Source organism: Gossypium raimondii, chromosome 10 (genome assembly GCF_025698545.1).
Source record: "Gossypium raimondii isolate GPD5lz chromosome 10, ASM2569854v1, whole genome shotgun sequence".
Taxonomy (NCBI): domain Eukaryota; kingdom Viridiplantae; phylum Streptophyta; class Magnoliopsida; order Malvales; family Malvaceae; genus Gossypium; species Gossypium raimondii.
The window spans coordinates 2,803,552-2,825,720 of NC_068574.1; the positions used below are offsets into that span (position 1 = coordinate 2,803,552).

The following is a 22,169-nucleotide window of genomic DNA, read 5'->3' on the forward strand; positions in this document are numbered from 1 at the left end:
TTCCTCAATAATACTTCATCTCTTTCGCTTCACTTTCTCATTACTCTTTTCCTTCTCTTTTTCATTTGTTTTCGCAGCTACCAAACATAGTTTTCGGTATTCTCGTCCCATTCATCAATCTCCAAGGCAAGTTCAAAGCACTACACCAAATGTTGATTTGCCGTCCTTTTTCTTTAAAGGCAAGAATACGTAGATATGAAGACAAAGTGACAACAAAATAGTTAAAACAGGATCAACCAATTTGATTATAATCTAGTGTTATTCATCAATGTGGTCTAGCATGTGCAAAGGGTTATTTTGTTATAAGGTGAGGAGGCGTTATAATTTAATTAAATAAAGTGTTGAAGAAAGATAACGAAGAGAAGATTGGAGCAGACCCTAAAAACAAGAGATGGAAGGAAATGGTGATGGAAGCAGTAAGTGGTTAAGAAAGGTGAAAACTACGATGACTGTTATAATTGTTTAGAGAAATGTGTAGAGAGAATTCGTCATATGCTTAAGTTTCACAAAATTAGACTAACAAGTCTCTAAATGAAATCTTTGAACCACTATTCCATGACATTTATCAAAAGGATGGTTATAAAATAAGTGACATATTTTATAGAATGTGGGAGAAATGCAAGTTAATTCATAAGAATGCAATATGAATAATAGGTAATAAGAGTAAAGGAAATCACGTTTACGTTATAGTAGCAAATAATAGAAGAGAATAGTGGTGGATCTTGCAATTAAGTTTTAGGGTGGCTAGCTAACTAAAATTTTTAAAAACTTTATGGGTTTTAGTGAGAATTTTCAAAATTTTGGTAGGTCTAATTAAAATTTTCAAAATTTTTGAGGTTTTATGAAAATTTATAAAAATGAAGAGTCTAATTGAAATTTTTAAAAATGTTCAAAGGTTTAATAATAATTTTCAAAATTTTGGAGAAGCTTAATTAAATTTTCAAAAAATTTAAGGGTATAACTGAAATTTTCAAAATTTTAGAGGGCCTAGGCCCTAATGAAGATCCACCTTTGGAAGAGAAGTTATAAAATAATGCGTATAATGGTGATTTCGTGAAAGTTACATTTATTTTATCAAAGAGAATGCTACTTACAATTTTAAATGCAATTTGGACGAACTAATTAATAAAAAAATAAAAGGAGAGTAAACACTTACACTTCTTAATCTTAATTCCACAGCCTTCTCAGCATGGAGTGTAGTTTTCAAGGGATCATCTTTTAGGAAACATCAACCACTAACAATACTATTAACAAAAATATTAATAACCAAAAATAGGTATCTACACTCTGAAATTTGAGGCTGAAGTTGGGCACATATTTGAACATTTGATGAGTGAAAATTGGGGTTAGAGAGGGAAGTTAACTTTTGTGAAACCTATAAAGGATGATGCCATTGCCAATGGAATCAAAAGGGAGAGAGAAGAGGACCACTTTCGTTTAGAAACAAATTGGATGTGCCTCGAATATACTGTTTTATACTGGAAAAAATACGAGTCGATCCGTACTCATTTTCAAGTCATGCTAGCTCTTCACCAACAATATATATAGGCCATAAGGGTTTAAACAGTGCATCCGCAAAGTAAAATGCATGGATGTATTTGGTTTCAAAGCTAAAGATGGAAAAATGCACGGGTGCATTACTGGGTGAATCTCCTTTGGAAGGCAACTAAAACTCGGTTGCATCGCATGTTGGCATGCATGTGGTGGGCGACATGCGATGCGATGCCTAGCTCACTGCCAAAGGAGATTTGCCCCGCAATTCAGCCATGCAACACGTTTAGGGAAGCTATACCATCATCATCATCTACGCTTGTTTAAGTTTGATGTAGCTAGATTCGAGATATTAGCTAGATTCCTTTTTATGCTTCTAATTACGCAGACAGGAAAACGAAAATGCTAGTAGTGTTTAATGCAGTTATTAATTGCAATTCACACATAAGCATGTCACTCTTTTATTGCAATTCTACGGAATTTTGAAAGTATACCTGTTGGAACCCTTATTCAAAATTTTGATGAAATTCACCTAAACTTAAATTCGACTAATTCGAACACTCGAATTAATTTAAATCTTAAATGATTCGAAACTGAACATAACCTAATTTTTAAATTATCAAAATAATAAACTTAAAATAATCCAAATGATTGATACAAATTTGATTCAATTTAAAAGATTTAAACCCAAAATGAATCAAATAAAATTATTTTTGAATAATTTTTTTAAATTTAAGAGGAAGCAAAACTTAGTTTCTAACTTACGAAAAGACTTTAATTTTTGGGTCGAGAAAATTAAATTCTGGCTTTAAAATTATTGTAATCATTTTCAACTTTTTCCTATAACCCTTCCCTTTTTTTCTTTTTAGAAAAACAAGTAAAGTGAAAAAGGTTTGAATAATAAATAGAAAAATGATTGAAAAATTGAAAAATTATATTCGTTCGCATTGGTTTCGACCGTTGCCTAATTTATTTCCTTCTTCCATGAATATACTATGTACTTTCCTTTTTCCAAATCCCCAAATAGCCCCCCACTGACTTAAGCGGTCAGTTTCTTCCTCACGTTACCAAAACTACCCTTCATTGAAATGATTTATAATTCATATATTGATAGTTATTAACCTACCAAATTTTATAATAATAATATTTTAATTATAATTATAGTAAATAAATATAATATGAATATACATAAATCTCGCAACAAATGGAAATGGCTAAATCTTTGTCATATCAAAATATCAATTTTGTATTCCAATAGAGGATGGTTAGAAACCCAAATATAAATAGTAAAATAAATATGAAAATATCAAAAAAAAACATAAAGGTTTAATTATGCATTCAGTCTTGTATTCTTTAGACTTTAAAAATTTAATCTTTTTACTTTAGTTTCTAATCATTTAATTGATCTACTTGTCTAATTTGAAAATTAAAATCTAATTAATAAGAGTGCTAGTGAATTTTCATTAGATTTGTATATTTGATATTTTAATATTCAAAATTTTAATTTAAAAATTAAAGTATAATTGATAAAAAGATTCAAATTTAAAACAATTTAATTAATAATGTTATCAATTCCTAGGATTAAAGTAGAGGGATCAAATATTAAAAATCTCAAGAGTATAAGGACCGAGGGGAGGGATTAAACCTAAAAATAAAAGTGCAGTAGCTTCTAGTACCCCCCCCCTCTGTTTTATCCGTGTTTATACTAAAGTCTTGTTTTTTACGTCTTCTGGTCCCTTTTCTCATGGATGGTTCAAAGAAAGTCATGGAGAGCTTTGACTATCTATGGTTTTTCAACAATGTGCTCACTTTAACACCACTCCACCACAAGCTCAACCCTCCCCCCACCGCGCCTTCCGTCGACGTCGATACCGCTGACGAACAAAAACCACCCAAACCCGACATTCTTCTTCACGAGGCAGCAGCACCTGTCCCTGGCTCTGAGATTCCTGTTCCGAGGTGTCCCAACTGCGGCGAAATCGCCGTCGTCACCGACCAGCAGCGAGTGGTTCAGCCATTCGCAAAGGCAACGGAGAAGCCCCCGGAGAGGAGGAAGAGGCGGCGGCGGAGGAGGAAACGAAGTAAGAGAACAGTGCTGGGAGAACTTGATTTGGGGTTCTATGGTAACTTGGATTCCGAGTCTTCGTTTTCTGAAGGAACATATGGGCATAAAAGCTTTGATAGCCGACATTATATAATGAAAATGCCTCCTTCAAACGATGGTTTCGCCATGAAAGAACATCTTAAATCATGGGCTTATGCTGTCGCTTGCACTGTCAGATAATTATCAGTATTTGTTACTGCAACTAATTATAAACTTGTCTCCATGACTATTGACGTTGTATTTTTTCTTTTTTCTTTTTTGCAGCATGTAATTACTAATTAGTATGTTCTTAATAACCAAGGTTAATTACTTAATTTTAGTTGTTTTGTTTTAATTATGGATATTTCAAATTCAAGCTTGATGGGGTTATCTCAAGAAATTGTAGTGTTTCAAAAATATTGCTTTGAATTACATTAACTTCAATGACAAAAAAAATACCAAAATCGTACGTTTCCATTTTTTATCCTTGCAATGGGGAAACTTCCAATTCCAAGGCTCCTCCACATTTTGCCCCAACATTTAGTATTTTGTAGTAACATATAAGATCAAAAGAAAAATCATGAGGCATGATTGTTAAAGTAAAGACCAAGAAACTTTCACGTGAAGGAGAAAGATATGTGGATGTATAGAATCTACTTTGGTACGATGAAAAGTATATTAAATTTTCTGATAATATAATTACTACCCCTCAATTACGATTCATTTTATGGTTCCACAGCAACACATGGTTCTTTTCAGGTTTAGTTTTCTTCTAATCGTTGTTGTCATGAGGTTGCAGAAACGGGGAGTTACTTGGTCGTGTCTGTTCGGCCTAATCACCTGGCGTGGTCAGCTTTTGAAATTGTCAAAACTTCTCTTACCTGGGCACAACAATTTGAACTATGCCTTAATGGATATAAGATCAACTCCCTAAATTCGGTTGATCAAATGCACTTTGAAGGAACGAGAGTTCATTTACTCTCTGGTGGTGCAATGGCTAGAGACATCGGGAGTGCTTTTGTTGGAGGTGTGATACGCAATCCGGTTGGTAACTGAATTTTGGGATATAATTGTTACCTGGGCAGATATACAACTTTTAAGACATAACTACGAGGCATGCTTCTCATTTTGTTAAATAAAGGCTGCAAACGGACCACAATTCGAACGGGTAATCTAGAGGTGGTTCAAGCCTTGACTGTTAAGAGGTCGAATTATTCAAGTATTACCTTGCTTAGAAGGGTTTAACGGATTATGAATTCTGAAGGACAGTGGGAGAACAAATATTTATTAGAGGTTCTTCAACAAAACAAAGCATGTGGCGTTTTTGAGCATTTGATTTGATGTAACTTTATTTTATTTATCGCTAGCAAAAAAAAAGTTCATGTGTCAAATTACACATTAAAACAAAATTAATATATAAATTTAATATTTATGCCTAATAAGTATCACTCAAATATTAAAATTCATAAAATTTATATTTTATTTAGTGGGAAATTTTCAAAAACAGTCCTAATAAATTGTTTAACTAATCAATCATAATAATGTAAATTTCTCGAAATTTCATATATACCAAATATAATTTTATCTGCATAACAATTACTTTCTTAAAATAATATAATCCAAAAACCATATTTTATTGAAAATCTTAACATAAACAAAAAAAAAAAAGTACCCAACCACATCCGGTTTTCTGAAAGCATCCAAGAAACTTCTCATTTATTTTTAATTATTTTTCTATATAGTAATTATACTACCTGTTGGAAGAAAACAGTGTTTTCACTGTTAATTCCTCAGGCATGCAATTCCTTACTTTTCCCCTTTTCTTTCTTCACGTTCAACTCAGTTCACATTTTGACCCACACCCAAAAGATTTGTTCATCATTTCTAACTCCTCAGAACAATTTTTTTACTTCGCCAGAGGTTTAGGAGAAGAAAGGAACTAACCATAGAACTTACGTACCACCCATTAAATGAATCGAAATTGGGTTTTTGTCTTTTGGTATGAACAAAAACATGAGGAGGTTTTTTTTATATTTTTTTCTGACATGTTTGGTCAACTTTTTGTTTGATTCAAGCAGAGATGTTGTGTAATAAACTTTATTGCTGCCATGTTAGAAACTGCGAAGGCCTATCTACATCAAGCTGCTGGTTGGGGGTAACAGAGGAGAGGGCATTGGTGGAATCATTCAAAAAAAGAAACGACATTAGCAAAAATAAAAAACTTTTTATAGGGTAGTGACAAGTTTATGGTAGGGCCAAATTTGGGGTCACATGCAAAGATCTCGGTTTTATTGCGAGGAAACAAGGGAATAATGCCCAAAATCTAAATATTTAATTTATTCATAATAATATGTTATTTGCTATATAGTTACGGTTCAAATAAATAAATAGAGAAGTGGGTGGTGATTAAGTCAAACGCAATGAAACTAGGCATGTCTTGCCTAATCCATAGCTACTACTTTATTTAATCTATTGGTTTATTGTAATACAAAATTTCATTATAAAGTCAAGTTCTATATGGGAAATTAGGTTAACTAGTTGATTATTTTTAGTGATTTTTGGTTTATTGAATGTTTCAAGCTCTTTTCTTCCGTCATGAAGTTTAGGTTGTTTGTCTTTAGTTTGGTACGGAACTAAGGCTCTCAACTACTTTCTTTGTTCATTGTAATCGAGTTTGTGACCTTTGTCTTTGTGAGATTTTTGTTCTTGGTATGCTTGTACTTTTTTTTTTATGAAATGAATTGAACTTTCAATAAAAAAAAATGTGATCGGAAAAATACGAGTGAAAAACATTTTTTTTTTGTAAAATAAAGTAAATCATCTTGGTAATTTTTTTAAATGAAATAGTTTTTAATGTCACATTATTCGCATGTGATTTTATGCATTTAATTTTTAATTAGTTTTTAAATAACATATCTTTTAATTATTGTTACCTATCATTGATATTGATAATTTTTTTAATTTTTAAATAATATATAAATTGGGTAAACTACAAAAATAGTCACTTTTGTTTGCCTCAGGTTACATTTTAGTCACTTATGTTTAAAATGTTACGTCTTAGTCACTTATATTATTATTTTGTTACGAAGTTCACTCTTCCGTTAAGTTCCGTTATCTCTCAACGGTAATCCTACGTGGCAGTCTAACTAGATTTTATGTGCCAAATTGGATTTCCTAATAGGATGAGAATAGATTTTTAATTAAATAAAATTAATTAATTAAAAATTTTAAACCCTAAATCTTAATTAAAAAACTGTTCATCTCCTTTTTTTTTAGTTTTCTTTTTCAGTTGACTAAGAAAGTTATTTTTTAGCATGGTTAGATACACACAACTGACCATGCATTATTATTTAGTTTCTAACATATTACATGTTATGCAGTACGCTTAACTTACAGCCATGGAATTTGCTCTGAATAAGATTGATAAACATTGGGACAATAACAGAAGCCTTAATCAACATATGAATGACCTGAAAAGGAAAGTAATGGAATTGAATGGTGTGAAGGAAGATATAGATTCTAGAATGAAAGTAGAGCTGCAGCCAAGAAAGAAACTCAAAAGGGAGGTCCAGATATGGTTAGAAAACGTTGAAAGAATCAATGGCGAAGTTCAAAACCTTAATGAACGAATCGGTGAAAGTAGTACTCTTACACGTGGATTTCATGCAGATGATGTGTTAAAGAGGATAAGAGAAGTTGAGGAACTTATTCAGTAAGGCAAATTTCAGGAAGATTTGGTGGTTGACAATCCTCAATGGATTGGATAGGTTTTGTCGACAACAAGATTATCAGGTGAAAGGTACAAAGGTCTGTATGGAAGAGATTTGGAAGTGCTTGATGGATGATGAGGTTGGAAAGATTGGAGTTTGGGGGATGGGTGGTGTGGGGAAAACAAGCATCATGAAACTTATAAACAATCAACTCTTACAAGAGAGGGAGAAGTTCGATATTGTGATTTGGATCACTGCACCCAAGGAGATGAGTATTGCTAAGCTACAGAAGGCCATTGCAAGTCAAATTAAAGTAACTTTTTGTGGTGACGAATGTGAAACAAGAAGGGCACGGATGCTGTTTGAAACATTGTCTTGGAAGAGTAGATTTGTGGTGATCTTTGATGATATATGGGAAGCGGTTTCCCTTGAGAAGCTAGGAATTCCTGAGCCATCTACTGGGATTAAATTAGTGTTGAAAACTAAAAAAAGAAAACTAAAAAAATGGGGGAGATGAACAGTTTTTTAACTAAGATCTAGGGTTTAAAAATTTTAATTAATTAAATTTATTTAAATAAAAATCTATTCTCATCCCATTAGGAAATCTAAGTTGGCACTAGAAATATAGTTGGACTGCCACGCAGGATTACCGTTAGGGAGATAACAGAACTTAACGGCATAGTGATCACTTTGTAACAAAATAATAACATAAGTGGCTAAAACGTAACAATTCAAACATAAGTGACTAAAATGTAACCTGAGGCAAACAAAAGTGACTATTTTTGTAGTTTACCCTATATAAATTTTGAACTATATAAGAAAGTAAGCTATAATGTTAATTTGAAAAAAATTAAAAAATCAAGTAAAATAACATGCATGAATTATAATAGTTCATGATAAATAGAAAATATATTTATACTAAATTAATAAACACAATTAATAATAGTGCTTGAAAAGTAATGGTTGATATTTGACTCTTTTTTTTTAACAAATCCGAAAACATTTTTCAACTACACCAAACAAATAATACATAGATAAAAGAAACAATTTCAAGGGTGATTGTTTCTTGAACAACCATTGCTTTAATGCCATTCTTTTTATATAATTTTAACTTATTGATACTAATGACCTCCATTTTTTATCAGTAATTTTTTAGATGTTCCTTGATTTAATATGTCTAACACTATTTATAAAGCTTAACTTAAATTTTAATTGATATACAACTGTAATATTAATTAAGTGATAGTTGTATACAAGTAATAACTTTATTTTACATCAATAAAATTAGTGTAATTAAAAAAATTAACACAACTTTGTTATGCTAAACTTTTTAACTAATAATTGTAAATTTAATTTTAATTATATTTATCACAATTTTTTTAATTCGAGAGTCCTGTTCAAGTAATAACTCTATTTTACATCAACAAAATTAGCACAATTTTTATTTTTAAAACACTAATATTAACACAACCTTTTTATGTCAAAAGTTTTAACTAATTACAATTATCACAATTTTTCTTATATTTTATGTTTAAAGTTCTATTCAACTAATAATTTTATTTTTAAAATTAGCACAAATTTTTAACTAATAATTCTAAATTAAATTATAATTATTTCTAAAGCTAATTTAGTAATATGATAGAAAGTGAAAGATATTCTCCTCGGTTCAAAAGTTTTTCCAATTCGTGCTTTTATATACATTATAGATAGTTTTTTTTGAGTTAATTGCACATTTGCACCAGACATCCTCGAGATATGATCTCCATTCTAAATTGATCCCCATACTTCAAACTATCGATGTTATATTAATCATGTCTTTCTGTTATTAAAACCGTTAATTTAACCATTAAATAACATATCAAATCTTATGTGGCATAATTTAAGATGAAAATTTCAGTAAGAATGTTTAGGGATGCAATTAGAACGTTTTAAAGTTTGAAAACTAATTTAGAATGAAAGTTATAGTTTGAGGATGTATAGATTAATTCTAATTTTTATATTATTTTTACAATTTTAAAATAAAATTTTCTATTTTTTATCAATTTTCAATAAATTTAATTAATATATTTTGAAAAATCAATTCTCTGCTTTATGATATATTTGTTTAATAAAAGATAAAATAAAATTTGTCCAAAATTAAATAAATTCTATTTAAAAGAATAAATAATTCTTCTAATTTTAATGGTAATTTTTGTTTTTAACATGTTGAATCTAAAGCTATCCATTTATATATATGTTTAAAATTTGATATGATCATTTTAAATCTGCTCCATGTCAGATAAAAACACTAGCATTTAACACCTATGTGAATGCTAGGCTAAAAGGACTTGATTGATATGACATTGATATTTAGAGGACTCAATTAGAACATTTTGAATTCTAGAGAGCGATTTAGAATGTTGGTCATAGTTTGGGGATGTAAAGTGAAATTAACCCTTTTCTCTAAGAATAAGAAACTGGGCTTAATGTGGGTTCATGCTCAAGCCCAACCTAGCTTGACAGTGGACCGTTAAGCCACTATTGTTCACTGCTGAACTGACTTCCCAGAAAATCAAACCGCAAAGCCACAGCCCATTAGAAACGCAAAACAAGAGAGAAAGGAAACCGGCGAGGCAAAGTCGAAGGCGGAGAAGCGCCGCAGATGACGGAGCCAAGACGATTGAGAGGTCACAAGGCCACCGCCACTTGCTGTACCGCCTCACGTGACAAGCCCGGCCTCGTCGCCACTTCCGGCGAAGTAACCCCTACACTATTGTTCTTAATCTCCTTCGAGTTTCAATTTTCACTGAAGGTTGTCTGTTTTAATAATATTACAAAAATTAATTTTTTAAATTAGGATGGTTGCATTTGTTGGTTTGATATGCGATGCAAAGATGTGAAATTTGTTATGGATGTTAGCAATGAACCAATTTCATCCCTTTGCTTCAACTCAGGTCATTTTCTATCATTTAAAAAAAAAATTCTTAATGCATTTCTAATTGATTTTTCTTTTAATTACTTATTATTATTTATTCTTGGCATCAAATGCAGGAAATGAGAATATCATCTATGTTTCCACTGGAAATGAGGTCAAGTGCTTTGATGTGCATACGGTAATTTTATATTCCCATGACTGCTTTTGTTTTGATTACATTTGAAATTTGCTTATAAATTGTTCGTTTATAGTTAGCAGATAACTCATGGAAGCCTTTGGAGAGCTATAACTATAATAAAGAGGAGATAAATCAGGTAGAAATTTGAGATTCTTTGGGAAAGAAATTTAAAGATGCTTTAGTTTATGAATTTGTAAAGTTTAGTATGTGTTGGCATATTATATTTTTTTATGTTTATGCAGGTTACTTGTAATTCCAGATCATCTTTCCTTGCATCTGCGGATGATGGCGGTGAGATTAAGGTAATTTGATTTTCATTAGTTTAATGGTCTGTCTTATGCTAGTAATATAAATTATTATTGCCATGAAGAATTTATTTCTTGGTTTATTTAACTGATAATGTTAAAACTATCAATGAATAATATATCTAATGTCATACGTGCAGGTTTGTAGTTTTGTTTTCTAGATAGATATTGTTTGAATTTTAACATTTTAACCTCGTATGGTCATATATGTTGCAGATCATTGACATTCGTCAGAAACGTATTTTCAAGACATTGAGAGCCGGACATACAAGTGTATCCTTACTCTTTAAGCCATTTGCCTGTTCCTATTGTGTATGATAATTTAATGTCCTGTGATTTATGAACTGAAATTTCCTGGCTCTATATTTCATTTCTGGAAAGTTTCCTTTCGAGCCCTCGTTTTTACAGTGAGACTTTTATTGACTTGCTATTATGGTGATCCGAAATGGGGGGATTAGAAGGTGGTTAGCTATTCATTTCTGGTTGGAGTTAGCTTGAATCTTTATCCTTCTTTCATATCTTTCTCGCCTTAACACATCACAGATTTGCAGCAGTGTTCAGTTCATTCCTTGGAGACCTTGGGAAAGTAGGTCTTTAAGGTTTTATAGTACTCTTTTAAATCTCTAACTTCGTTTTCTCTTAGCTGTCCATTGCAGTTATTCTATTTGAATGACGATTCATAATATTTTTACTCCATTTTAATGTGGCAGTCGTTACCGGAGGTCTTGATTCGAAGTTTATCATATGGGACTTCTCAAAAGGGTGCCCATCCAAAATTGTGGATTTTGGTATATATGTCTTAAAAATTCTTTGTTTTGTGGTTTTATGGAGGTTCTTCAAATATTAAATGTGTCATATCTACAGCATTTTTATAATATCATTGACAATGAACTTAAGCTGGTGCATCTTTGCTCATTGTGATTATTCTAGACAAACACAAGGCTAGTGCATGTTCAATTCTCGTATTTTTGCACCTTCACTGCAGGCCTGCCCGACATGCATAGTGGTAGTAATGCTGGACAATGTTTAAATCCAGCTTTTGTTCACTCAGTAAAAGTTCCAGATGTTGATATGTTGGACAAAATAGGCAAGATATGTGTTGTGGCAAGGGGTGATGGTGTTATTGATGTGATTAATACAGAATCAGAACTTACAGCCACAAAACCTAAAAGTTCCACGAAATCCCGAAAAGGAACTCAGTCCAAAGGAAGCGACGGTGGAGTTCCCGATGAAAATGGAAGAAAATGGTTGCATTTAGATTACTCTTTAGGTGGTCATACTGCTGCCGTGTCTTGCATGACATTTTCGTTGTTTGGAGAGAAGGGGAAGTTCCTTGTATCGGGTGGAAACGATAAGTTAGTCAAAGTCTGGGATTGCTCTAGGTGTCTCGATTCATGGCAGACAGGAGATACCAACGAGCTGCTACATTTGAATATCAATTTAACCAAAAAGGTGAATCTCATTGCTTATTGTACTGTATATGTTCAATTTCTCTTAAAAGCTTCTCGTTTTTAACCACTTCTGTTGCCAGGTTAATTGGCTCTGTACAACTCCAGCTGAATCGGACAACCTCGTTGTCTGTGACACAACTAAACTTGTGAAGGTCTACACTGTTTCCTAAACCAAAGCTGCGGAATCATCACGTGAGGTTTGTCATTTATTACTGTTTCTGGAGTATGTTGTTGCCAAAGATTGACATGGCATCGGGAGCACTAGGAAATTATGTAAGCTTGAAATAGTTGGTTATGGTGAGTATTATCGTTGTTGAAGAAAATACAAAGGAAATAAATATAATCCCATAGCTGGTACCGTGTTGATGTAAAGTTGATACTGCAAATTTTGGAGTAGTTCATTCCTTTTACCTTTCATCCCTTGTGAACAAGTAAGCTGACTCCTTTCACTTCATTATACTTAGCATTGGACTGCAAAGCAAAAATAAGTATTGTAGCATGATAAACAAAGGTTATGTAACCCACACAAATATAATCATTTATTTGTTTTGCTTAAAGGGTCTTTTATTTATTTAATATTATTTGAACATGATTCTCACGAGAAAAATAGGTTAAACTCTGCTCTTTGTGTAAGTTGTGGATTTAATTTTTATACTCTAATTTGGTTAGTTTTAGTCCCCATGCATTTTGAATTAGGCAATTTTACTCCTATACTTTTCAAAATTTGAAATTTGGTTTCACTAGTTGTGAATTTGGTTTTTATTCTCCAATTTGATCATTATTAGTTATGCTTTTCGAATTTTCAGTGTTAAATTAGATGATAACAGTTAAACTTTTAATTAAAATAGCGTGGTTTTTCTATGAATATTATATGAAAATAATAATCTCACATAACATATGTTTGCAGTATAAGATTTTGAAAATAGCTAGAGGTGTAGCTAGAAGGTTGACGGGGTCTTGCCCCCAATTGCCAAGCCAAGAAATTTAGAGCTCAAAGTGTAATTTTACTATTATATTAATTTGTGATTTCTTAAAAATTACAGGGACTGCATAAATAATTTTTCATTTTTGGGACAAGTCACTACCTGATCCCTCTCCCTCCCCTTATTTAAATGGAATAATAACAATTTTAGTCCCTCTCAATTACAATTAAAAATAGTTTAATTCAACTCTTTTTAAAACAAAATTTTTAGCTTCACTTCCCCAAACTTTTATAATTTTATTTTGACCTCCAATACTAAATTCTTGGCTTCACTCTTTAAAATAATAGAGTTTAACTTAATAAATTTAAAATTATTATTTAATTAAGATTGAAATTTTAAAATTTAAAAAGTATAAATAATAAAAATGACCAAATTAAGATATAAAAATTAGGCATAGATCAAAAATTAAGATTGGGATTTGATTAAAAAATATAAGTCTTCAATAAGGCTGAATAGAATATGCATTTTTGGGTAGCAAAATCAATGTCAGAAAACAGAGGTCCATGACAACAGCTATGTGGTAGGGACAATCTGGTCTGGCCAAATTTTGGTACATGTTTGGTTTGGTGTCACTCCTCTTCCATTCCTGACTCATTATCTTAACCTTTCTTTTTCATTTTTTAAATCATAATAATCTTAATTTGTTGATTATAAACCCAGTTGAATAATGTTTATTTGCTTCTTTTTCCAATTTATGATCTTTGCTTTTCAACTTACTAGATATGATATTTTTCTTCTATTTTTTGAAATCTCCAAATGTATGAGACAGTAAATTAATGCGAGGCCTATTATTTATGGTTCAACAGTGACATACATTTAGAAAAGGGTGAAATTATTTATTAGTTACTATACTATGTGTAAATTACAGATTTAGTCTATAGACATTAATTTGATATTTTAATGTATTTATTTTTAAAATTTGAAATTTCGGTCTTGACAAGATAGTGACGGTTAAATTTGTTAAGTTATGTTATTTTCAAGATTTTATCGACAAATATATTATCACATGTGTTATAAATACATAGGGATGGATCTTGACATTGAGTTTTCTTTTGAGGGTGATTGACTAAAATTTTAAAAATTTTGAAGGTTTTAATGAGAATTTTAAACAATTTTGTATGTTTAACTAAAACTTTCAAAAAATTTTTGAATGGTTTAATGAGAATTTTAAAAATTTTGAGTGGGCTAATTAAAATTTTCAAAAAATGTATAATAAAAAAATTCAAAAACTCTTTGAGGCCATAAAGGTCATCGGGCCCTTAAATACATCAGCTTGTTGTTTCCTCATATTACTCATGTTATTTCAGTTAACAGATATAATGGCTATCATTTGATTTAGGAGTGAAATCTAAAAATTCGAAAAGTATAAAAACTAAAAAGGATTAAATTGAAGAACATTAATTAAATCAACAATTTACTATTCCAGAATTTTGAGTTAACAAATTTAACTGCTACAATTTGGTTCAAGACCAAAATTACAAAACCCGAAAAGTATAGGGACTAAAATTGATCAAATTAGAGTACATGGGTTAAATTCACAACTTACTTATGGTACAAGGATTAATAGCATAATTTCTCCTTAGGCAAATGCCAGTTAGTTAAAGATGTACCTTGCCCAACCGAAAGCTTCCTTAAACTTCCCGCAATTTTTTAAATTTCTTTTTCCCTTAGAAAAAAGAACAAAAATGTAAGCTTTGCTTGTCAGAGATTTCTCTGCAAATACATTGACACCAACAACCTACCCTCCATTACACTACCAACCGGCCTTCCCCTTCAACCTTTCTTCACCATTACAACATGCCTATCTCCACCCTTAGCCCAACATGCACTTATATCTTGTGTTTGGTTGTTTTTCTTTTTCATATAAAAACACACACCAAGACACAAAGGTATTGAGAGGTAAGTAGAGGGAAAGACCCTTTGGTTAGCATATTGTTTGTAGCATTGGGTTTTTTCTCAAGGAAGAAGAAGGAGAAAGATAAGTACTTTTTTTGAGAATGATGGAATCTGGGGTTCCTGTTTGCCACACTTGTGGTGAACATGTTGGGTTGAATGTTAATGGTGAACCTTTTGTGGCTTGCCATGAATGTAATTTCCCTATTTGTAAGAGCTGTTTTGAGTATGATCTTAAGGAAGGACGAAAAGCTTGCTTGCGTTGTGGTAGTCCATATGATGGTACATTTCATTTTAATTTTTGATGCTAGTTTTTTACTTGTTCCCATTTGGTTCTTGATAAATCTTTGTTATAAATCTTGTGATTGCCAAGTGCTTGCTTGATTTCCCATGAAAAAGATAAAGATAGAGAAGTTGTAAACTGATTGCACGACTGATTATTGTGAACTCCTCAGAAAACCTGTTGGACGATGTCGAGAAGGCCACCGGCGATCAATCGACAATGGCTGCACATTTGAACAAGTCTCAGGTATTGTTTTTTGCTGCCTTTGAAAGGTTCAGTCAAAGCCAGGAGGGATATTGAGAGCTTTGTGTTATTCATGTTGGTTTATACAGGATGTTGGAATTCATGCAAGACATATCAGCAGTGTGTCTACATTGGATAGTGGTATGTAATATAAATTTCTTTCCATATTAATGGTTTCTTTCTTTCAATCTTCCTTCAACTCTGAAAGCTCGAATCGTCTCGTAAAATATCGTAGAAATGGCTGAAGACAATGGGAATTCGATTTGGAAGAACAGGGTGGAAAGTTGGAAAGAAAAGAAGAACAAGAAGAAGAAGCCTGCAACAACTAAGGTTGAAAGAGAGGCTGAAATCCCACCTGAGCAACAAATGGAAGATAAACCGTAAGTATTTAATTAGAAAAGCCTTGCTTGATTTTGAAATGTACAAAGCAGATTAATGATAAGAGCCTATTTAGTGAAATGATTTTTGTTTATGATATGTGTTACTGATATGTAATATTTGCATCTGCAGGGCACCGGATGCTTCCCAGCCCCTCTCGACTATAATTCCAATCCCGAAAAGCAGACTTGCACCATACCGAACCGTGATCATTATGCGATTGATCATTCTTGGTCTTTTCTTCCATTATCGAGTAACAAACCCCGTTGACAGTGCTTTTGGACTGTGGCTCACTTCAGTCATATGTGAAATCTGGTTTGCATTTTCCTGGGTGTTGGATCAGTTCCCTAAGTGGTATCCTGTTAACAGGGAAACATACATTGACAGACTATCTGCAAGGTAACCAATACCATTAATGAAGCTAATAACATAAGTTATCTTATTTCAGCTGAATTAGTATCATAATTATGTAACATATGGATTGTTACTAAGCTTGTTGGATACCATGGCAGATATGAAAGAGAAGGTGAACCTGATGAACTTGCTGCAGTTGACTTCTTCGTGAGTACAGTGGATCCATTGAAAGAGCCTCCATTGATTACTGCCAATACTGTGCTTTCCATCCTTGCCTTGGACTACCCGGTGGATAAGGTCTCTTGTTATATATCTGATGATGGTGCGGCCATGCTGACATTTGAATCTCTAGTAGAAACAGCCGACTTTGCAAGAAAGTGGGTTCCATTCTGCAAAAAATTTTCCATTGAACCCCGGGCACCTGAGTTTTACTTCTCACAGAAGATTGATTACTTGAAAGATAAAGTGCAGCCCTCTTTTGTAAAAGAACGTAGAGCTATGAAAGTAAGTTCCTTGAGCTTCTTTAGCAACATTTCTTGAATATCCATAGCACTTTGATGTTGTAATAATTTCCTATCAAATTTGGTTACAGAGAGATTATGAAGAGTACAAAATTCGAATCAATGCTTTAGTTGCAAAGGCTCAGAAAACACCTGATGAAGGATGGACAATGCAAGATGGAACTTCTTGGCCAGGAAATAACCCGCGTGATCACCCTGGCATGATTCAGGTTTTCCTTGGATATAGTGGTGCTCGTGACATCGAAGGAAATGAACTTCCTCGACTGGTTTACGTCTCTAGAGAGAAGAGACCTGGCTACCAACACCACAAAAAGGCTGGTGCTGAAAATGCTTTGGTGGGTTATACATGATACAATACCAGACTTTCATAAAGATAGATTAAATATTTTCTGAGTTGCAACTGACATGAATAGCTTGTTACAGGTTAGGGTGTCTGCAGTTCTTACAAATGCTCCCTTCATCCTCAATCTTGATTGTGACCACTATGTTAACAATAGCAAGGCAGTTAGGGAGGCAATGTGCTTCTTGATGGACCCACAAGTTGGTCGAGATGTATGCTATGTGCAGTTTCCTCAAAGATTTGATGGCATAGATAGGAGTGATCGATATGCCAATAGGAACACAGTTTTCTTTGATGTAAGATCAAAGATAAAGCCAATTTTCTGCTTAAGTGCTTGTGACAGTTTTAAACCTCTTGATTTCTGACAATTTATCCAAATTTCAACTTCAGGTTAACATGAAAGGTCTTGATGGAATCCAAGGGCCAGTTTATGTGGGAACAGGTTGTGTTTTCAATAGGCAAGCACTTTATGGCTATGGTCCACCTTCAATGCCAAGTTTTCCCAAGTCATCCTCCTCATCTTGCTCGTGTTGCTGCCCGGGCAAGAAGGAACCTAAAGATCCATCAGAGCTTTATAGGGATGCAAAACGGGAAGAACTTGATGCTGCCATCTTTAACCTTAGGGAAATTGACAGTAAGTCCAAAATCTTTCAGAAAATTATAGTTAGACTAATACTTTACTAAGCTCATGACTTGTTGACATATCTCTGGTTTTGTTTATGCAGATTATGATGAGTATGAAAGATCAATGTTGATCTCTCAAACAAGCTTTGAGAAAACTTTTGGCTTATCTTCAGTCTTCATTGAATCTACACTAATGGAGAATGGAGGAGTGGCTGAATCTGCCAACCCTTCCACACTAATCAAGGAAGCAATTCATGTCATCAGCTGTGGCTATGAAGAGAAGACTGCATGGGGGAAAGAGGTTGGAACTTTTATTCTTATCTATCATATTGCCAAAATTGATATCTTTATTGACCTTTCTTCCCTGCATAGAGGCCTTGAACTACATTAAAACTTTCTATATGTTTGCTCAGATTGGATGGATATATGGTTCAGTCACTGAGGATATCTTAACCGGCTTCAAAATGCACTGCCGAGGATGGAGATCGATTTACTGCATGCCCTTAAGGCCAGCATTCAAAGGATCTGCACCCATCAATCTGTCTGATCGGTTGCACCAGGTTCTTCGATGGGCTCTTGGATCTGTTGAAATTTTCCTAAGCAGGCATTGCCCTCTATGGTATGGCTTTGGAGGTGGTCGTCTTAAATGGCTTCAAAGACTAGCATATATAAACACCATTGTCTATCCTTTCACATCCCTTCCACTCATTGCCTATTGTTCACTACCAGCAATCTGTCTTCTCACAGGAAAATTTATCATACCAACGGTAATGAATGCTAGTAATCCATGTCTTTTTTTAGTTTTCAATATCATATATATACATTGCTTCACATTTTCTAATTTGATGATCAGCTCTCAAACCTGGCAAGTGTTCTCTTTCTTGGCCTTTTCCTTTCCATTATCGTGACTGCTGTTCTCGAGCTCCGATGGAGTGGTGTCAGCATTGAGGACTTATGGCGTAACGAGCAGTTTTGGGTCATCGGTGGCGTTTCAGCCCATCTCTTTGCCGTCTTCCAAGGTTTCCTTAAGATGCTTGCGGGCATTGACACCAACTTTACTGTCACTGCCAAAGCAGCTGATGATGCAGATTTTGGTGAGCTCTACATTGTGAAATGGACTACACTTCTAATCCCTCCAACAACACTCCTCATCGTCAACATGGTTGGTGTCGTTGCCGGATTCTCCGATGCCCTCAACAAAGGGTACGAAGCTTGGGGACCACTCTTTGGCAAAGTGTTCTTTTCCTTCTGGGTCATCCTCCATCTTTATCCATTCCTCAAAGGTCTTATGGGACGCCAAAACAGGACACCAACCATTGTTGTCCTTTGGTCAGTGTTGTTGGCTTCTGTCTTCTCTCTTGTTTGGGTTCGGATCAACCCGTTTGTCAGCACCGCCGATAGCACCACCGTGTCACAGAGCTGCATTTCCATTGATTGTTGATGATATTATGCGTTTCTTAGAATTGAAATCATTGCAAGTAAGTGGACTGAAACATGTCTATTGACTAAGTTTTGAACAGTTTGTACCCATTTTATTCTTAGCAGTGTGTAATTTTCCTAAACAATGCTATGAACTATACATATTTCATTGATATTTACATTAAATGAAACTACATCAGTCTGCAGATTTTACCTGTTCTAATGTTTATGATATATAATATTGTACCTAAATACATTTGATGCTGATTATGTATGAAATAATGACACGTCATAAAAAAAACCTTCTGTAATGATAACACTTTGATTAAGAATGGATTGCAAGTTACATCAAATTCTAGTGTAAATTATAAGGAAAAGAATTCCCTTGTGTAATGATAACACCCAAATCTCTAAACTAAGCAAAACTAGGGTTTTTTACTTAAATAATTTTAAAAAAATTAAATACTGAAATAGGTTGTCAACTGAATTATATACGAAAATGGTATATTTTTTGGGTCGTGCCTATCTGACGGGTGCAACCACTTTTTTATATTAAAATATTTTTTTTATTTTTTTAAATTATTATTTTATTGGTGGCGCCTTTCTCATAGGCACCATTGCTTGTATTTTTTTCCCGAATCAGTATATGACCCGTGTAGAGATACGAAAATGGTATGGGGGTAGGTGGCGCCTATCTGGTAAGCGCGATTGGTGCTTAATTTTTCCCCTTTATATACTCCCCGAAAATCAAATGAGCAGAAGACACAAAATTTAGCAGAACAGAAGTAAGAAGATAAGGAGAAGAAAGAAATAAAGGAAAACAAAAAGAAGGATAATGTATTTTAGTTTATTTCTTTTTAAATAGAATGTAGAATTTTGTTAGTAATTTTATTATTTGAAAGTTATTTTGTTAGGTTATTAATTTTGTTAGCTTCTAAATGAAAAAAATTGCATTAAAAATTTTATGTAACTTTTTTGCTATTCGAAACTCTTTTGAGAATTTTGAATTTTTTTTAACAGATCTAGTATTGAAGATGGAGAATCAATTTTTCGTATGCGTTTATTTCGATGGAGAAATTTTGACAACAACCGTGGGATGTATATTTGAATGTTGCAAACAAGTAGCAATGAGATTTAATAGAAATATCTCGTTTGATGATATGAAAGAAAAAAATAGTGAAAAAATTTATAGACGTTGTGGGAGAAGGATCTCGAAGCTTTTCTACAAGTTTTCAGTTTCAACGGATCCTATAAAATTCACCGAAATGGAACTTGTAGACGATAAAGACGTGGAGACAATGATCACTCTTTATTGTGGGACTTAGAGCAACCAAAATGCACCGATTCAGTTATTTGCTGAGTTAGTTGGTGTGGAGCCAACTAAAGATCCCACTCCATTAGGTGAAGAAGATGGAGCTCAAGAGCCGTGTATGGTGGTTCTGATATCGTATGTTGATAGTCAATCAACTATACACGGGATCGACATTGATCTTAATGCTGCACCCGAGACTGATGTGGTTGGTGATGATGTATAACATAGTAGTGATCCTTCTAATCACGAGGTCGACAGTGATAGTGATCCCGATGTGGACGAGGTCCCAGATGATATTGACGACAAATGCGTGAATGAGGATGGAAACGTTAACGTGTCTTCAGTCGGGAACCGGATTCGTCGTATTGTGATACACAATAATCCTAGGGCACACATGTCCAAATAGACTCCGATGCGGTGCACGCAGACAAGTTCCAGGAGTACCCTGAAATACTACCTGCTCACCGAATGGCAATATATTCCAATCTTGAGGAGTTGTTCGTGAGCCAGAGATTCGAAAGTAAGGAAGAGTGCATATTTGTCATTAAGCGGTATAGCATAAATATATCAGTGGACTACAAAGTCACTGTGTCTAAACCGACATTATATATTAGAGAGTGTTGAAGGTCGGTGGAAGACTGCAATTAGCGGTTACGAGTTGCATTTATCCAGAAGTCGTAGATGTGAGAGATACAAAAATTTGCCTAACACATGCACTTCAACGCGTATGACAAAAGATCATCGAAAACTTGATTCCAAAACTATCTGTACGTGCATCATGCCAATGGTGAAAGACATGCCGACCATTAAAGTTTTGGTACTGATTGCCGAAATGCAGGCACGGTTCCAGTATCGAGTATCATACTGGAAAGCATGAATAGCTAAACAAATGGCAATGGAGCAATTGTACAGAGATTTCGATGCATCGTATAATGAGTTACAGGGATGGATAGCCACTATATGAGAGTACGTGTCGAAGACTGTCATTGAGTTACAGACACGACCTTATTATGGCCCGGATGACCAACTACAACCAGAAAAAGAATTTTCCAACGGATGTTCTGGACGTTTGATCCATGCGTGTGTGCATTTCCCCACTGCAAGCCGTTTGTACAAGTAGATGGGACATGGCTATACGGTAAATATACACAAATATTACTTCTTGCAGTTGCTCAAGACGGGAACAAGAACATGCTCCTGATTGCGTTTGCCATCATAGATAAGGAGAATTTGGAGTCATGAGAATTCTTCCTTACAAACCTGCAGAGTTATGTTATTAATAATGATAATATTTGCATCATCTCTGATAGAGGGAAATGATTAATTGTCACCATTAAGCGTTCCGATGTGCCATGAAGATCCGTTTACTGCATTCGGCACATTGCGGCTAACTCCTACCGAGATTATAAGAATGTAGACTGACAAAAACAAGTTGTGAGAATGGGTAAAATATAACCTTAGCCCTTCAATATATAACCTAATGTTTTAGGGCGAAACTGTAACTTATATTTTCTTAATACATATACAGCGCACGAGCTAGAGCCACACATTTTTCGGCAAAGGATGACTCAACTTGAGAGTGACATAGAAGGTCAGACGAACACATCTTTCCGACAATGGTTGGGTACCATGGAGCCGTGGCAATGGGCTTAAAGTTTTGACGAGGGCTTTCGTTATGGTCAAATGA

General features: G+C 33.7%; 3 protein-coding genes across 3 annotated transcripts; all 3 read left to right on the forward strand.

The window, feature by feature from the left end:
- Positions 1–6,972: 6,972 nt before the first annotated feature.
- LOC105775133 (probable disease resistance protein At5g43740) lies at positions 6,973–7,801 on the forward strand. The gene is made up of 2 exons (XM_012597664.1): positions 6,973–7,286; positions 7,342–7,801. The coding sequence occupies exons 1-2, from the start codon at positions 6,973–6,975 to the stop codon at positions 7,799–7,801; spliced, it is 774 nt and encodes a 257-aa protein (XP_012453118.1).
- A 2,017-nt stretch (positions 7,802–9,818) lies between these two features.
- On the forward strand, positions 9,819–12,689 carry LOC105776705 (uncharacterized). The gene is made up of 10 exons (XM_012599552.2): positions 9,819–10,021; positions 10,121–10,217; positions 10,315–10,376; positions 10,450–10,512; positions 10,619–10,678; positions 10,898–10,954; positions 11,225–11,267; positions 11,392–11,469; positions 11,667–12,133; positions 12,213–12,689. The coding sequence occupies exons 1-10, from the start codon at positions 9,926–9,928 to the stop codon at positions 12,300–12,302; spliced, it is 1,113 nt and encodes a 370-aa protein (XP_012455006.1). The 5' UTR covers positions 9,819–9,925; the 3' UTR covers positions 12,303–12,689.
- A 2,286-nt stretch (positions 12,690–14,975) lies between these two features.
- LOC105776704 (cellulose synthase A catalytic subunit 8 [UDP-forming]) lies at positions 14,976–19,376 on the forward strand. The gene is made up of 12 exons (XM_012599550.2): positions 14,976–15,290; positions 15,464–15,537; positions 15,624–15,675; positions 15,770–15,914; positions 16,045–16,311; positions 16,425–16,770; positions 16,859–17,122; positions 17,211–17,423; positions 17,518–17,761; positions 17,853–18,052; positions 18,165–18,518; positions 18,605–19,376. Exons 1-12 carry the CDS (start codon positions 15,113–15,115, stop codon positions 19,190–19,192), a joined length of 2,925 nt encoding a protein of 974 aa, XP_012455004.1. The 5' UTR covers positions 14,976–15,112; the 3' UTR covers positions 19,193–19,376.
- Positions 19,377–22,169: the final 2,793 nt, after the last annotated feature.

Excerpts from the sequence above, each read along its gene's own strand:
- LOC105776705 (XM_012599552.2), top strand. The coding sequence starts at position 9,926 with ATGACGGAGCCAAGACGATTGAGAGGTCACAAGGCCACCGCCACTTGC. Across the intron at positions 11,268-11,391 it reads TCCTTGGAGACCTTGGGAAA|TCGTTACCGGAGGTCTTGAT; the intron begins GTAGGTCTTTAA and ends TTAATGTGGCAG. Across the intron at positions 12,134-12,212 it reads ATATCAATTTAACCAAAAAG|GTTAATTGGCTCTGTACAAC; the intron begins GTGAATCTCATT and ends TTCTGTTGCCAG.
- LOC105775133 (XM_012597664.1), top strand. The coding sequence starts at position 6,973 with ATGGAATTTGCTCTGAATAAGATTGATAAACATTGGGACAATAACAGA. Across the intron at positions 7,287-7,341 it reads GAAGTTGAGGAACTTATTCA|GTTTTGTCGACAACAAGATT; the intron begins GTAAGGCAAATT and ends TGGATTGGATAG.
- LOC105776704 (XM_012599550.2), top strand. The coding sequence starts at position 15,113 with ATGATGGAATCTGGGGTTCCTGTTTGCCACACTTGTGGTGAACATGTT. Across the intron at positions 15,291-15,463 it reads TTGTGGTAGTCCATATGATG|AAAACCTGTTGGACGATGTC; the intron begins GTACATTTCATT and ends TGAACTCCTCAG. Across the intron at positions 16,771-16,858 it reads AAGAACGTAGAGCTATGAAA|AGAGATTATGAAGAGTACAA; the intron begins GTAAGTTCCTTG and ends ATTTGGTTACAG.